Consider the following 17,990-nt stretch of genomic DNA (forward strand, 5'->3'; position numbering starts at 1 on the left):
TATGTTGCCGCTTTTTAGACCAATCAAACCCACAAAGTAATCATTACTAGTCTACATGCAGTCTAATTAAAAGAACATTAGATATGAGAAAAATTTCACCTGGAACTGAAGTGCCAAAATAATGATTGACGTGACGTCGGCATATTATTTGTAACGGAATAAACTTTCGCGCCCCAGTGTTGCCAACTCAGCGACTTTGTCGCTATATTTCAGACCCCTCCAGCGACTCTTTATCAAAAAAGCGACTAGCGACAAATCGAGGGACTTTTGGAGACTCTTACGTGAAAGCACGTATCGTTCCTTTTCTTGTCCTCCAGCGGCAGGTGCTGCCGTGGGGCGCCTCCTCTGTCCCCACCCCGTTCTCCCCCGCTATCACAGAAGTCCCTCTCAGCGCTGCAGTCAGAGACACAGCATGCAGACTGCAAATAAAGCGCACATGCGCCGGGATTGACGGCGCAGGTTGATCATAAATAACTGAATTTGAAATATTTTATCTTATCCAATTTTTATCTTATTGGAGCCACCACAGTGATCCCATGTATTAAGCAGCACCTCTCTTCCCTGAGTGGATTGTTTCAAAAATAATTCCCAAACAACAGTGCTCAGTATGCCTGGGTTATTATGGATCCATTCAATGCAGCAGGTTGGTATTTTGACATTTTATTGAATATTATACTCATATATTATACATTAATTTATTTCTGTTGTATGCTACTAGCTGGAATGGATTGTTGTCAAACTGATTTCTTTGTGTTTATTATGCATTGAAAAATAAAGTAAGTCTATTTTTTTCTATTCTGTCTGCAGCACCTGCTGATTTTAGGTCTGCTGAGGAGGACCAGTTTATTGACATGATGTCTGACTCCACCCTGAGGCTCAGGTTTAATGCTCAGACTCATAGTGAATTCTGGTTTGGAGTGGAGAGGGAGTATCCACTCATCGGGCAGAGAGCTGTGTGCATTCTTCTTCCCTTTGCCACATCATATCTCTGTGAGATGGGCTTTTCAGCTGTTGCTTCACTGAAAACAAAATACAGATCTCAGCTGAACATTGAGCATGACCTGAGAGTGGTAGTATCAAGCCTGCAACTCCGTTTTGAGAAACTGTGCAATGCGAAACAGGCTAATTGCAGCCACTAATGCAGGGATAAATAGACCTGTCTTGCCAGATGGATTTCACTTCTTTTCTTTTTTTAACAGATTGCAGAGTGGCACTTTAATTTTTTCTATCTTTGAGCTTAATACAAATTTTGACACAGCTGCATTTTTGTTTTCTTTATTTTTGAGCTTGCTGTTATTTGATGTAGATAGTTTGTATTTAGATACTACTTGTTACTTCAATAAAATTGGAACATTTTAAGATTGTTGCATATTTCATAAGCATTGTGTTGGGGCGATGGGGACAGGCGGGGCTTGAAAATCCCCCCTTGTCCAAAGTGGGGAATGACAGAAAAAGTTTGAGAACCACTGCCTTACCCTCTTACGAAGAAAAGAGAAGCAATTTAATCCAACAAAATTTCTCTCTGGTTAAATAAGCTGTACATCAAAGTTAATCCATGATTTAAGATCGTTTGGGTTCTTTCACATAGATTCAGGTTTGTTTGGATAGACCACCTTTTTTCAGATAATCTCGGTATCAACGTTGATGATCTAAAACAATATAGTGATACTAATAAATAAAAGTTCAAACTAAAAGTTAATTTGTGAGGGCGCTAAAGTTATATATACAGTATGTTAAATTACTCAAACTTTAGCTCCCCCTACTAGTTGAGCCAATTTCACACTGATGAACATTTCAGTACCTTAGTAGAGATTAATTATTCTAAGGAACACCAAAACTGCAAAAAAACAAAAAGGAAAGAAGAAACCACTCAAGACAGAATCAGGACAGCGAAGTATATTTAGCTAGTCTGAGTAACAATACAGCCTTCACCTAAGGCTTAGAAGCATAGAGTATATGTATGCATAAATATGCATTCAAATCCACAAACCAAATAAATAAATAAATAATTACTTACAAATAAATAACAAGCATTTGTGGAATATACAGTACAGCAGTTGAAATGTTCCAGTATTGTCAAGAAGCAGTACCTCATGGATCCACAGAACGAGGGAATGGATATTCAGTGTTCGACATGCCTACACGTGTCCAAATGCTTGGGCACACGCTATCCTGTCCTTATGGTCTCTGATTTAGTTTTTCAATTTTCCTTTTTTAATTATTATTTATTTAGACCTACATCACAGGAAACTGCAGTTGCATTAAAGCAACATCTATTAGAACAAGCCAGTTTGTTCATAGGTGGTTCATGGAACCAGTGGCTCACTGATTGGGGCTTTTTCCCCCGCTAAATCTAAAACTTAAAATAAATTTAAAAAAACAGCTAAAACAGAAATAAGGACAAAATGTGCAGCAAGTCAGTCATGAGGGAGTGCTTCCTGTAAGGCAACTCTCCGCTCATTTCCCTTCAAACAAACCATGTAAAGCCTCCTGACAAAAATAAAAACTGAAACATTGTGAATCCATTTGTGAAATAGTCCTGCAAAGCAAACGGATAATTTAAGATCCACATCAGCACCAGACATTTTAAACAAAAGAGAAGGTGGGGGTGTGTATTTAGAGAAGGTGATACCAGTGAACGGAATGACATTAAAACTACACTGAAACAAGAAGCACAGCTAAAACCTTTCTAGGGAAGTTTGTGTAGATTAAGCTGTAAACCCAACTGCTTGATGGTTATTGATAGAGAAAACTGTATAATAACTGATGCAAACATGTCAATGGGCCTGTTATGGGTCAAATGGAATAAAGATTAATACTCAGATTGTGATAAATTGAGGCTAAAGATAAAAAAACCACGAAAGAAGGACTTAAATTTGGGGCCCAACTCCAACTAAACTACTCCACTTTTATTATTCTAACATTTCCTGAATTGTTGAACTAGTATAATTTACATAATGATAATCATTTTATGACTCATATTTTCTATTTCATAGTAATTTTTTTTTTCTGAGCAGAACTCCTATTCCATTTTCCCATCACAGCAGACCCAATTAGTCAAAATAAAACCAAACAATACTGACATGGAAAAGACAATTTTACATCTGCTATGTACAACCGTCACATTTTGCTGTCTGACGAAAGCCTTTTGTTCCATCTCACATTCTAAACTAAAAAATGCAAAGTAACCTAGAAGAGTTGGGAAAGGGGGTAAGGCAGCAGAATACAGTATAATGACAGTATCTCCCTCCTAAAGATGAGTCAGTCTGCAGGTCGGTTACATTTTGTTAGAGTGACAGTGTCTACATAGAGGATACAGATAAACACTAACAAGTCAAAATACTGCTTAGCTGAGTTATTTTTATTTTTTTACCTTTTTTTTTTTTTTTCTCTGAAGGTCTTCTTCATTACTAAACTGAATCAGGCCTTTCATCTACAGCAAACATACTAACATACAATATAATACATTCCTATTTTCCTCCTCTTCCTGTAATACGAGGCAGCGAGGACTGTGTTTGATCTACATGAGGGGAATTGGCCACCTACGCTTGCTAAAGTTCCTCTCTGGTCAGTGCAGGTTCCTGTCAGTCACAGTGCCTGATGACATCTTAAATACTGAGTGCCCTAAAGCTCCATTTGGTTCCTACAAACAACCAAGCTGAAGTACTTGAAGGTTCGGCCATGAATCCCTTTACTTGTCTGCTGGCTCCAAACACTTCAGCGTGATTTGAGGTCATGATCTCAACTTGTAAGTCTTACTCTTTGCCTTCGTTCCCGTTACATACTCATTGGTACATTCGCCTTCCTTCCCTCTTCTCCCCCCCTTCCCTCCCCCCAGCGTGGCCCCTCTCAGTGAGTGGTCAGCTCGGGCTCTGTGGAGCGCGTGCTGTAGCCGTTAGCGGGCTGCGGCAGAGCGTTGCCGTCCGTCGGGTGCTCCTTGGTATCGGCTGTGGGCGGGCGCGGCCTCTGGGAGCGGGAGGTGCCGGTGAATAATCGCAGGGCGCCCCTGCAGATGAGGGAGAACCAGTAGAGCTGGGGTGCCATTAGCAGGGCAGCGCCAAGGTTACAGTGCCAAGGTACTGTGAAGGGAACCATGAGGAAGGGGATGGATGCATACCTGCATCAAAACAGAAGAAACGGAAAAAGGAACATTTAGTCTGAGCTTTATTCTATCTGATGCTGTCAGAAGTGGAGTTCCCTGAACTCGTCATGGCCATGAATGTCAATCACTTCTGGCTTTCAAGCCATTTTAAAACAATAAATAGATGTGCAACTTTTCATTTGTTGTGGCTTTTTTACTTTTCTAAATTGAAGTTTCTAAACGTTCCCTGAAGTTTTTATGTGACATTATTGTTATTAGAGTTCAAATCATTGGCAGAGGTGGATTTTATAATTGAATCTACTTTTACTCCAAGTCTAGAAACAACAGTGCTGAAAGCTGAATTTCCCTCAAGTTCTGGATCCTTCTTTCACTAAATCTGTACTATCTGAAAAAATCTGGATTGGTCTTTTATTCGACAAGGTTTATCTCTGAGACCCTTGGGTGTGCTTTACAGGGGGAAGTAATGGGAGCTAAAAAAATATTAAAAATTAGAAGAAAAAAATGCTAAAAACAAACAAAAAAAACCCAGTTGTTGTGGGATAAACTAAACTAAATGTCAATCTAAAAAAGTAATTTTAAAAAATCCTCTTTTTATTTCCTCCAGAAATTCATATATTTATCCTCTATATAACACAATGAAACACAAAGTCTTAAAACTCCAACATTTTATTTCAATTTCTTACCAAATTTTAAAAAGATAAAATCAAATTCCAGACCTTTCCATGCTGAACCCTCAGAGCTGACCCATATATAATCACATTTTCTAACATCTTAATAACCACTTTCTCTGGCCTTCAGTGCATAATTCTGGCTAACAGGAAGTTAAACCAGCTCTATTTTTAGAGAAAAATAGAGTTTATTAATGCCGACTTGTTTCCTCACATGTAAGCAACGTCTCAAAATTCCTGAAGCTTGATTTGCTTTACCAAATACAAACCCATGGCTTCATCGCCATGTTGGTTAACCCAAAATGCGCAATGCGCCAAGTTGCATACCTCTGACCAAAATGAAAGGATGTTGGTCAGGAAGATAAATCCCTGAAACTTCAAATTCCACATCCAGATGCTTAATCTTAATGATGGGGGAAAAAAATCCAAAAAGTTAAAATTAGATATTTTTATTAACTTATTATGGTTCTGTGGGTCAGTTGCAGCCTGTGATACTGATATATGGCTGAGTTTCCAATTGCCTGTTTTCCTCATGGATGACACAGAGAAGCTGTTCCAGGAGGATCACAACCAGGAACGTGCATCTCAACTGTGACAGAAATTTGTAACTTTAATAAAATCATTTTATCAAACACTTTTTATTAAGAGTTTGATAAGAAAAGGGATGAAATATGCAGCCAAAGTCAAAACCAAAGCTTTTCTACATCTACAGAAAGACGGTTAAGGTAGCCAAAGGTGAAACTGATAAAAACATAACTTCTGTATCTGTACGTATTTGTGGTTTAATATACAATTTTAAATGTGTATTAAAATATATCAATATTCCAATGTGTTGCATCCAATTTGGTTTTCAAAAGCAAATGTGGTACAACTCTTCTACCCCAAACAAAAGACACTTTTAAATAAATCATTAAAAATGAATGACATTCTGACCCATAATGAGTCTAAGTGCCTTTCTGATTCATTCTGTGCAGGTTAGTGACCCCCAGCTCAAACAGCTGAACGGAGATGGAAAGAAAAGACGTACCTTCCATAGACGTAGTAGAGGTAAGGGAAGAGGAGGACCCGAAAGATGAAAAAAGTGACCAGCATAAGAGCCCCATTCACTTTGTGCAGCAGAGTGTGTTGCTGTTTGTACTGAGAGTGAAAAAAAGAGAGGGAGAAAAGGAAACGCAAGAGGTACAAGCCAACAATGTTAATATTCTTCAAGTTATAAAAGGCCATTCTAACACTGTTAGATTTGATGCTAAATGCTCTGATTGATTGAGGGATGACAGGAGACCACAGGGATGATATATATTTCTGGTCAAATGTTTGCTTTCTAAAGGATGCAGGCAGAGTTTTCATAACTAATTTCATCCTAATTTGGCTAAATGTAGGTGTTTTCAGACCAATAAGAACTGCAGGCTCTTAAAAGCTGATATCTTTCTTTGTTTTGCTTTTGCACTGCTTGAGGACCACAATGGTTTTACAACTGCAGATATTCATCTTACAAATATGCCACTAAACTGAAAAGTTATGCCATCAGGATTGTAGGACTAAATTTATGGCTAAATTCATTTGGGTTTTTTAAGGTTTTTAATTTGTCAAATTATTTTTTTTTTTAGGGTACAATACCTTAGTTCTGTTTAGTGTTTTTTGAATGGTTTTATAATAGAAGTGTGTCAGTGGGATGTGGTTCCCTTGAAAGAACCAATCCCAGGTTTAAACTGACCCAGAAGTTAGTTATTTTCAGGTGCTGCTGTGGAACATTTGATAAAAAAAAATAAAAAAAAAACAGGTGGCAAACTGCTGATTTAATGTTTAAAGAGAGACTCTGATCTATTTGAAAATATCAATATATTTTCAAATCAGATTACACGACATGTTTTATTTTTTCAAAGAGAATAAAATAAAAATAAACAAAATCAGATTTTGTAAAGCATAGTCCTGTTGGGTATATAGAATAACAGTGATGTCCGCTGCCTCAACGTTTCAGGTAGAAATGTACAAAGTTAGTTTAGTCGAACCGTTAATGTCTTGTTTCTTTATTTTATACACTCACCGGACACTTTATTAGGTACACCTGTCCAACTGCTTGTTAACACTTAATTTCTAAGCAGCCAATCACATGGCGGCAACTCAGTGCATTTAGACATGTAGACATGGTCAAGACAATCTCCTGCAGTTCAAACCGAGCATCAGTATGGGGAAGAAAGGTGATTTGAGTGACTTTGAACGTGGCATGATTGTTGGTGCCAGAAGGGCTGGTCTGAGTATTTCAGAAACTGCTGATCTACTGGGATTTTCACGCACAACCATCTCTAGGATTTACAGAGAATGGTCCGAAAAAGAAAAAACATCCAGTGAGCGGCAGTTCTGTGGGTGGAAATGCCTTGTTGATGCCAGAGGTCAGAGGAGAATGGCCAGACTGGTTCGAGCTGATAGAAGGGCAACAGTGACTCAAATAACCACCCGTTACAACCAAGGTGGTCAGAAGAGCATCTCTGAACGCACAGTACAGTACGTCGAACTTTGAGGCAGATGGGCTACAGCAGCAGAAGACCACACAGGGTGCCACTCCTTTCAGCTAAGAACAGAAAACTGAGGCTACAATTTGCACAAGCTCATCAAAATTGGACAATAGAAGATTGGAAAAACGTTGCCCCGTCTGATGAGTCACGATTTCTGCTGCGACATTCGGATGGTAGGGTCAGAATTTGGCGTCTACAACATGAAAGCATGGATTCATCCTGCCTTGTATCAACGGTTCAGGCTGGTGGTGGTGGTGTCATGGTGTGGGGAATATTTTCTTGGCACTCTTTGGGCCCCTTGGTACCAATTGAGCATCGTTGCAACGCCACAGCCTACCTGAGTATTGTTGCTGACCATGTCCATCCCTTTATGACCACAATGTACCCAACTTCTGATGGCTACTTTCAGCAGGATAATGCGCCATGTCATAAAGCTGGAATCATCTCAGACTGGTTTCCTGAACATGACAATGAGTTCACTGTACTCAAATGGCCTCCACAGTCACCAGATCTCAATCCAATAGAGCATCTTTGGGATGTGGTGGAACGCGAGATTCACATCATGGATGTGCAGCCGACAAATCTGCGGCGACTGTGTGATGCCATCATGTCAATATGGACCAAACTCCCTGAGGAATGCTTCCAGCACCTTGTTGAATCTATGCCACGAAGAATCGAGGCAGTTCTGAAGGCAAAAGGGGGTCCAACCCGTCACTAGCATGGGGTACCTAATAAAGTGGCCGGTGAGTGTATAGAATAATGGCTTGCACAGAACAGCTGTTTGACCTAAAGAGGGTCTTTTTCTAAAACGGTACCTTACAATTGTTGCCAGATAGGCTACAAGTTACCTAACTTACCAATCTGAGGACTAACAAGGTCAGAGCATCTTAAAGGAAAATTCCGGTTTTTAACACTTTAAGCCCATTTTCTGTAGCCTGACATAGTCCGACTCAATTCTAGTCAGAATATGAGTCTGATACTGCTCCATAGAGCTGTGATTATGGGGCGTGTTTTGAACGAACCAGGAAAAAAATGCCTCTGTACTCAATTGGATAGACCTACAACCAATAAGAGCAACGGAGTGCGTGACGTATCTTAAGCGAGGCATAGTTGTTGTCCACAAAAATCAAAGCGTGCAGTTTCACGCCTAGAATAAGAAGATGAGACTTGATCGCGTTTCTCTGTTCCTCTTTTAAAATTAATTTGCTGTCGATATCTTCTAGAACAGACCTAATAGCAGAATCTACTCACCCAAACTCTCCAGCGGCAGCCATTATTGTTGTCACCCAAGCGCGCTTTGGTCACGTGGTTGATAACGTTACTCTTGATCATCTGTCCATCATCGTATAAAGCCCGCCCTGACAATTGGATTGGATCGCCTGACAGTGGGCTTTAATACTCGCGCTACTATGGAGCAGAGCCAGACCGAACTTCCCCGAACTCAAACCTTGTGGGCGGGACTAAGTTTGGACTGGCACCCAGGCTACATTTTCTGTAGTGTCCAGGATGAAATCGAATGATAGACACCAAAATTTTGACAATTGGTCCTGTCTCTGCTATTTGGCTCATGCAGAATCCCCCCCTGGCTGCTTCAGAATGGCTTCCATAGTGCATGTCCGATAATGTCCTTAAAACAACCTTAAACGTTCTTTTTTTTAAATATGCTACTCACCGGGTCGTCAGCGCTGTTCAATGACGTTCCAAAAAAAGTTTCGTAAAGAAAAAACTTTCCTGTAGTGTTTTATTTAGCATTTTGTAAATCCCATTGAGTTCTGTTGGAATTAGGGCTGCAACTAACGATTATTTTGAAAATCGATGAATCGGCCGATTATTTTTTCGATTAATCGATGAATCGGACACAAAATATTTTTTTTATATTAACCTCTTTATTCCAAAATAAACATTTTAGACAGAACAAACAAGCACACAAGTACAGGTTGCTCATTAACTGTACTGGTGCAATATAAAAAATAAATGTTTGTGTTAAAACTACGCAAACTTACATGAGAAATGTAGCTGTACATCCACAAAATATAGGGTACTTTGTTTCATAAAGCGCAAAAAGAGACAGGCATTTTTGTTTTTTAAAGCCCCTAAGGGGTTCAAACAATAGGTCCCCCCATTTCAACAAATGAGGTTTTTTTAGACTAGAAGAGTTCTGCCTTTTAAGACAGGAAAGTATAGCAGTTAAAGTTGCTACTTGAGAAAATACTGAACCATAGAGATAAAAATAGCCCTGTGATTCAAATTATAAATTGTATTTGGAATAAAAATGAGAGAACTAGGGGTGTTAAAAAAAACACATCCTCCAAAGACTCCAATTTACATAGGAATGTGGCAGATAATTAATTGACATATTACTGATCTTGCTGGATTTTATTCTGCTTTACTTCCATAAATTGCAGGATCTTCTTTACTTTATCTTTGCGAGAAGATTTAAACTTTAAAAGCCTTGCCCTCATAATTTGCAAATTTATTTATTTATAAAGAAAATATAAACGCTGCTTAAGCTAATTCAAATGAAATTAAAAGTAAAATAAGTAGCCAACCTTATCACTGTCTGTAACCTACTAACACGGTAAGGAAAGCATCAGATGAGCTACCTGAGAAACTAACTTACGTTTCCCCACTTTAAAATGAAACAAACATGGTTACACATCCTGCTGATCAGCTATCTTCACTGCCATTGAAGACTCCAACGTGTTTTCTTTTCAGGTGCTGCGTCATAACAGTGGTGCTTCCGTGCCATGTTCATTTGTTTTTACAAAAGTTGCATGTTACGAGTTTTTTCACTTTACAAAGCGCAGGCTATTTTAATTATTGTGATCAATTTGCGCCGTCAATCCCGGGGCATGCACGCTTCATTTGCAGTCTGGACGCTGAGGGTAAACTCCTCACTAAAATCCTGCGGCTCGGACTGCAGCGCTGAGAGGGATTCTGTGGGAGAGGGAGAAAGGCGTTGGGATGGGGGAGGCGCCCCACGGCAGCAGCTGCCGCTGGAGGAACGATACAAGCTTTCACGTAAGAGTCTCCAAAAGCCGCCAGTGACACCGTAAAAAGTCGCCAGATTTGTCGCTAGTCGCTTTTTAAAAAAAATAGTCGCTGGAGGGGTCTGAAAAGTCGCTGAGTTGGCAACACTGCAACTGCGGCGCTGACTCGCTCCGCCATATTTTTTTTCTTACCCGGGATGACGGCGGCGGCGGATGACGCATTAATCGCGCGACACAACTAATCGATGATTAAATTCGTTGCCAACGCTTTTAAAAGTCGATTTTTATCGATTTTATCGATTCGTTGTTGCAGCCCTAGTTGGAATAGTCAATATCCCTCCGCCACCGGAAACGGAAAGGGGGCCTGTTTACGCTTAGTTGTAGTCTTTTCGCAAGGCCCAAGTGTTTCTGCTCCACTCTGTGTACTCCGACGTCGAGGTGCTAACGTCTCTGTTAAACACTTTAAAAAACTCTGAAAATGGAATACGAAAGGTGGATTCTTGAGGAGGACATATTGGGCTTTGAGTTTGACGGTAGAGGATACCGTCGCCAACTAGTGGTCTGGAGTGTGCAACGCTTCAGATTCGAACGGGAAGCGGAAGTTTATAAGCGGTTGTGATGTATCGGAAAAAATAGTTCTGGGATTTACAAAATGCTAAATAAAACAAGACAGGAACGGTTTTTCTTCACGAAACTTTTTTTGGAACGCCATTGAACAGCGCTGACGACCCAGTGAGTAGCATATTTAAAAAAAAGAATGTTTAAGGTTGTTTTAAGGACATTATCGGACATGCACTATGGAAGCCATTCTGAAGCAGCCAGGGGGGGATTCTGCATGAGCCAAATAGCAGAGACAGGACCAATCGTCAAAATATTGGTGTCGATCATTCGATTTCATCCTGCACACTACAGAAAATGGGCTAAAAGTGTTAAAAACCGGAATTTTCCTTTAAAAGCTCAATCTTTAAAACATCTAAAACTAAGTAATACCCAATCAAAATTAAAGTTGTCAAAGTTATAAATTTCTTTAAGTACATGAACACATTTTCTGCCCAAAATATTAATCACCTGGTTTTTCATTTTCTCAAAAGCCTGATGGATGTTGATTTTGCTTTGATCCAAAGGTCACACATACACACATATATATTTATATAAATATATACACAGACCCTCAAATGGGAAAGTCATTTGATGCATGAAAGAATTCGAAGGATGTAACTGAAGAAAGTCTCTCTTTAGTCTAAATACAAGTTAAAGAAAAAATAAAGAACATGATATTTAACTACCATTTTTTGTTTTATTCAGAGCCTGAAGCTATTTTATTCGATCTAATTCACATTGGTTATTGTTGCGTTTTCTCCCCCCATCACCCAAAGACTTGCTTCCTAAACTCCAAATCAAAACCTGAAAAGAACCAAATGAAAGCAGTTATAAAATCTCTGAATGGTCAAATATCTGCAGTGCAATAAAACAAAGAAAAAGACAAATTTATGTGTCTTGTTAAGTGTGGTCTGAAGGCACCTAGGACATGTTGTGAAAGCCTAGGTCTAATCCTCTGAGGCAAACAGTTACCAGGTTTGAGCTAATCTCCTAACATACATTAAAAGCAATGCAGACACAAAAAACTAACCTGAATAGATGCAGTTGTGTTGCAAATCATACAATGTTTATCCAAGCACACTGTCAGCAATTAAAGAGGGATATTTTACATTTTATCATCTGACAGAGGCCTACTGGAGTGAACAAGCTGCATACTGGGGATGACCGGAAATATACTCTCTCCAATAAATTAATAAGGAAAAGAAATTTTAAAAAAGGGTAAATTAATATGTTTAGTCGGAGACATGCACATGCGAAAATGAAAGGCGCCTCAACACTTACCTGGATCAGGATTTTCCCTAAGCAGACGGATGGAGTGCTGAGCTCAGCCATGAACATTATGCCCTGGAAATAGTCTCCCTTTCCTTGTCTCCAAAACTGGAATAAACAAAAAAAAAATTCAAAATAAATTTAATTTCTTTCTCTAAAAATATTCCACAGTAACTACAGTGAAGGAAATTAGGTGACTGTCCCTTTCTATAACCATCAGCAGCTACATTTCCTTCCACATTTCAGCACAACAAGAAGAGCAAAACGTAAGTTACCACAGACACGGGGAAGCAGACGGTGACCATGACAACATGGTGCAGCACCATGAGGAACTCTCGGCGCAAGTAGCTCCTCACTGCTGATCTCATGTGTTGGGGGGCTGCCGACGCCTCTTCGTGTCCTTTGACCCGCAGCTTGTACCAGTAGCACATAAACATGGCATAGATGTCGTACACAAAGTAGGGGACAGCAAACATGATGTAGGTGCTTGTCAGCCAGTGCCTGTGCAAAAAGGAGGAGATAAAGGATTTTAATAAAGGCAGCAAATCATTTAAGGTCATGATAGACCAAAAGCTAGAACCATACTATTACAGTTCAGAGCAAATAATACAAATTAGTCCAGCTTACTATTTTTTATTGATGAAATTAGAATGGCTGGCTAAATAAAGCAGCTATACCACTTACTGGTCCTCAATAATGTCCTCACAGGAAGACGCAATGATGTAACCAGCTGAAGAAGCCATAACAGCCTGAATGGATGATACCAACCTGTGTGATCGAACAGCAAGACAATCATTAATAAAGTATAGACTGCATCATCAACTAAAGCCATTTTCTCTTTTTTTCATGTCATAACCAAACACTTTAATAAATCATTTTAAATGTAATACTTTTTAAAATCTTGTCACTTTTTAAATCACAGGTTCCTTTCAGGTATGTGGTCTGCAAATATTACAATCAAAATGTCTACTTTTCCTCAGCCCTCTTATACAAGTATACCTGATTCCACAAAATCTCCATTACCCTTTGACATAAAATGTTGTAAAAGCATTTAATAATCAAGGCTGAGTGTATCCTGACATTCCTGAAGACATAAGAAACAAATGACAGACATTCTATATTGGGACAGACAGTTGTTAATTTAATAAAAGAAAGAAATTATATATATATATATATATATAAAATTTTATGATGATTTTATGAATTAAAATTTTAAAAAGTCAACATTTCACACAATTTCCTTATTTAAATTTTAAATGAGAGGGTAATCACCTATTTCTGAGAATGAAACTTTTTTCAAAAAGCAAATCAGCATCAGGTCAATGACATCCAGAGAACAAAACCACACCCAGTGGAATAGTTCTCATCCCATTAAATCATCTTGTTGAAATAGCTACTAAATAATAGATGAGAGCCTCTCCTAATCCTTTTACATTACAATACACAGCTGTTTGATAAGACTACTGGGAAGTTCTGCAGCACAATTAAGATGGTGAGTTTAAAATTATGTACCGCATCAAGTTTCATTTCGATCTCGTTCTTCTGTCACCAAACCTTATTTTGTTTACCAAAGAGACATGAGCCACATAAAAAAAATAAAATAAAAACTAATTGTATGGCTTTCTTTCTCCTTTTTCCTCTTCTATAAATATCAGATTTGCTGAGTGTACCACTGTCCTGTCGATAGATTTTCCAACCTAAGCTTCGGATTCCTGCTGCTCTACCAGTTATTGTAGCCCTGTCAGAGGTTCTTTTGATTAATTTTCTCCTTCACCTGGGTTGCATGGTTCTCTGTCTTCATTATAGGGATGTACTTAAACAATCCCCTGACGCCTTCAGAGAACAGCTGTACTTTCACGGAGATTAAAAGTTCACACAGAGGGACTACTTTATTATAAGACGTCATCACTCAGAAAACAACTTCTGTGTTGGTGTTGGGCATCAGTTAAACCATTTAAACAGTCTGGAAAGTGAAAGGGGCTTGTTTTATTTCTTTTTAAAAGCTCTTTGTTCAAACCAGCAAAGCCCACAAGGGGGCACTCTTAACATGGTGTGATTTTGGTACCCTCTCATTAAATTCAAATGTTTATATCTGTTTGACAAAAAGGTTTGATTCGAACAATTAGGAACTCTAGGAACTCATCTGGTGGCCGTCCTTAAGTTTTGCTGCTCATGTTACTTTTTAACCTTCTGTGTAGTAGATCAGCAAACAGTGGTAAACAAACCATGCTAAACCGCTAATGTTGCTAATGTACGACACAAAAATGATCCTTTTTCCTAAAAATTATTAAACATGAATTTGAAGCAATATAAGAAGGATTATGGATGTAAAATATAAGGTTAGGACTACTTTATTATCTATTTGATAAAATATTCAAAACCAGAGCAAGGGAATGTAAATAAAATTATTTTAAAAAAGTGTCAGATAATTTAAGTGTTATCGAAACAAATACTGTATATTCAGGAACAACAAGTCAAAAGGTCTTGAGTAATTCTGACCTGGCTGATACAATGACCGCATCCCCTTCGCTCCATCTCAGAGCCGGAATGGACTTCAGGCATTGTTTGGACAGAAGGAAAAGGCCTGGAAAGAACACAGAGCCAGCAGCCAAGATGGTCAGCATGGTCCCTGACGATCTGTCTTAGGAGGCAAGAAGTTCAGCAGAAAATCTGGTCCTTGAGATCTGTCGCTCTCTGTCCTCTCTGAAAAAAGACAAAGCAAAGCAAAGAGAATGAGCAATAACACTGATCGAACTAGAAAACTCCAGAGTGTACCCATAGGCTGCGCTTATAGAGATAAGAAAATAGAACATGCTATCACTGTCCAACATATGTAGCTGTGCATTGACTGTACGTTGCAAAGGAAAGCTCTGGGTTTACATCTTTAAGCTTCATATCTCCTATTCCTTCCTAAACTGAGATAACTCGGAACAAATACTTTATGTTTATGTATTAAATGACTATATAAACATGACAACAGATTTAAAATAAATTTCAATCTTATTCAGACCAAAGAAATGGTTCAGGTTATACAGTGGTAGTTCTTTACCATCGGGCTTGCTTCGTCCGGACGTCTGCAGCCCTGAATAACAGTTAAAGAAGCATTTTATTCGTCTCCAGGGTCACACCCTGCCGCATCATACATGTGTTTGTAAATGAAGATACTTCACTGGCTCCAGCCGTGTCGAAGTATCACAGCGATCTAGATCAAGCACAATCCAAATAGAAAATCCCTTTATAGTCCCACAATGAGGAAATTGTGGTGTTTCCAGCAGCAAAAGGTTATAGTAGAAGTGGTCACACAATGTGCACCTTAGAAAAGTGTTTAAAAATAACAGATAGGAAAATAAAAGAAATTGAGTATTGCACTGTACAGTGTTTTTACAATATGAATAATCTGTATCTGGAGAATAAAAAACAAAAGCACACTGATAAAGCTCTCTGCCAAGAATTATCCTCTCTGTCTATATGCCCATTTTCAAATTTTGTCCTGATTAGATAACCTGCTTGGGAAAACATTAGCCTTAACACATAACGGGAAGCTAATATTACAGTAAATACGTGATGGAGCAACAAATGGCTCTGAGCATATTTTCTTAAGGAAATCTTTCATAACAAAAATAAATAAATAAATCTCTGCAGTTTGAGGTTAGCATCAACTCACACCGAAACCTGACCAGGGAAGTTGTAAAGCATCCCAGTCACGCTGCCAAGTTTGTCAGAAAAACAAGAACAACTAATTAAGAGAAAAAATAATCCAAACCCTAACTAATACAGGTTGAAAAGTACATCATTTGCTCTTTAGGTTCAAATATTGGAGCTTACTATAGTTGACTCTGGGCACTGCAAAAACACATTATTAAACCTAAAATATCAGGAAAAACGTAGTCCATAACTATGAGTTGCAAGGCTCTATAATGTAATTTAAAATCAGACAATGGAGCTGGAGGTTTATCGAAACTTGGATCATGTTAAAGAAAAAACAAACACATACAGAACAATAAACCTACACAGAACATCTATTTTAGCCTCTATCTGCACAAACTATCTCATTAGATAAAAATGTAGTAGACAAGAAAGATGGGAAACAACCCAGAAACCGGAAAGAAAAAAAAATGAATGGAAGACCCAAACACCTTCTGGAGAAGAAACTGACAGACCAAGTCTAAATGATGAGTATTTTCAAAATGAATGCATCAGCATTGTGTGTCGTTTTGCAAAATATCCTCTCAGAATTATGTCCAAAAGGTGCTGATGTCTACAAAATGCATGCGGGTGAGCTGCAAATGCCAAGAGGCTTCTAACAAGGTAATAGTGTCGATGTATGCAAGTATTCCAGCAGGTATGGATTACTTTAATACTTAGAATGCATCAATTTTTCCCCCCATATGTTATTAATATTACCCCAAACCTACACAATGAGATGTACCTTTAAGATTAAACAACTTAAAACAAGTCAGATACCATTAGTCTGAGCTTAGAGTTAGGCCTCAGTGACATATATTTAATATTACATTCTGGATCCACCTGCATCATCCAACCTATAGATAGAGTATTACTAGATTCCTATTTAAATTACAAATATGTGGGTTTTAAAGTTTGCATGCTCTGCACTCATTGGCTCATTAGAAAAACAAGTACAATTCCCTTAGCAAAAATGCGCAATGCGCCTTTTTTAAGCTGTCGAAAATATTGACATAGTATGGGACAGCTAGTACTTGTTATTCCTAAAGGAAAAACATCAGGCAGTGCTGCCTGTCTGAGAAGTGAAGCTTCGTTACAAAACAAAAACGCTCACACGTAAATGTCAGTCCAACGTTATCAGCTATGATAAAATATTTTGATTTTAGTAAAAATCTCCTAAATTAAACAGACATATAAGACAGAACAAAGACAATAGCTGACATGGAGTTACACTTACTTAACTACGCATTGTGTTCTTATTTCTAGCTAATTGACCAGCTAGTGATGCTAACACGCGCGAGGATATGAACAAGTCATCATTCAAAGTATTTAAATAAATAACAGCGTGATTTTACTGTTAGTAAAAGTAGATGGTAACTAAAATTTAGCATGAGCAGTTTGCTTCAAATTCAAGCGAGTTGTGTCGTTTTTATTAAAAAGACCGACTGCCTGAGCTGTTGAATCACCTGCTAACAATGACGATGCTACGAACACTAGCGGTTAGCTAGCGGTTAGCTAAGGTTGCTTTGAACAAATTAATGTGAACACTTTTTTTTCACCCTGAAAACAAATTCACTCCTTTCAATATTTGCGGCTATTTTATATAAGCAACATTCTTGCGTTTAAATGTTGTTTCCTTGTTTGTATGTAGCACACAGCTGCCGCAGTTAAGCCAATAACGGCTAACCTTAGCTTAACCCAAAGAGTTTGAGCATGTTCTGAATAAATATGAAACAATTACACAGCGGCTCCGCAGAGTCCAGTCAGCGTCCAGCCGAAGGTCGTGTCCTACGGGAAGCGTTTAAAGATATCCCTGGGGTCTCGGCCTCGATGCTCCGCATGTTTTTTTGATGTGGTCGCTGAATGTTAGGAGGGTTTGGAGACGGAGGGGCGGCGAGCTAGCAGCAGCAAGTTGGATGGAAAATCTCCGCGAGGTTAGCTCGCTCGTGCCTGTTGGCAACCAGCATGCGAACCCGGTGGGATCAGGTTGTCTAAAGGAATCAAATGCAACAGACTTCAGTTGGAAGATGCAGGGTTATGGTTAACGGATGCTGTCGCTATGTCATCCCTCCTCTGTCTCGCCACATCAGAGATGATGCTGCCGCTGCCTCAGCCTCTCAGATGCAGCGTTGACTCAACAACGCTGCGCCAGCCACTTCCCAGC

The 17,990-nt window shown here is 38.9% G+C and overlaps 1 protein-coding gene across 2 annotated transcripts; it reads right to left on the reverse strand.

The window, feature by feature from the left end:
• Positions 1 to 1,881: 1,881 nt before the first annotated feature.
• tlcd3bb (TLC domain containing 3Bb) lies at positions 1,882 to 17,975 on the reverse strand. Of its 2 annotated transcripts, XM_038305439.1 has the most exons (8): positions 17,568 to 17,975; positions 15,192 to 15,224; positions 14,642 to 14,845; positions 12,827 to 12,910; positions 12,418 to 12,643; positions 12,155 to 12,250; positions 5,798 to 5,907; positions 1,882 to 4,117 (listed from the first exon to the last, which is right to left on the reverse strand). In XM_038305439.1, the coding sequence occupies exons 3-8, from the start codon at positions 14,764 to 14,766 to the stop codon at positions 3,850 to 3,852; spliced, it is 909 nt and encodes a 302-aa protein (XP_038161367.1). In that variant the 5' UTR covers positions 14,767 to 14,845; positions 15,192 to 15,224; positions 17,568 to 17,975; the 3' UTR covers positions 1,882 to 3,849. The 2 variants fall into 2 exon arrangements, with proteins under 2 accessions (XP_038161367.1, XP_038161364.1); XM_038305436.1 differs by lacking the exon at positions 15,192 to 15,224.
• Between the last annotated feature and the right edge of the window lie 15 nt (positions 17,976 to 17,990).

The sequence above is a fragment of the Cyprinodon tularosa genome, unplaced genomic scaffold (assembly GCF_016077235.1).
Source record: "Cyprinodon tularosa strain WSP-4 unplaced genomic scaffold, ASM1607723v1 ctg559, whole genome shotgun sequence".
Taxonomy (NCBI): Eukaryota; Metazoa; Chordata; class Actinopteri; order Cyprinodontiformes; family Cyprinodontidae; genus Cyprinodon; species Cyprinodon tularosa.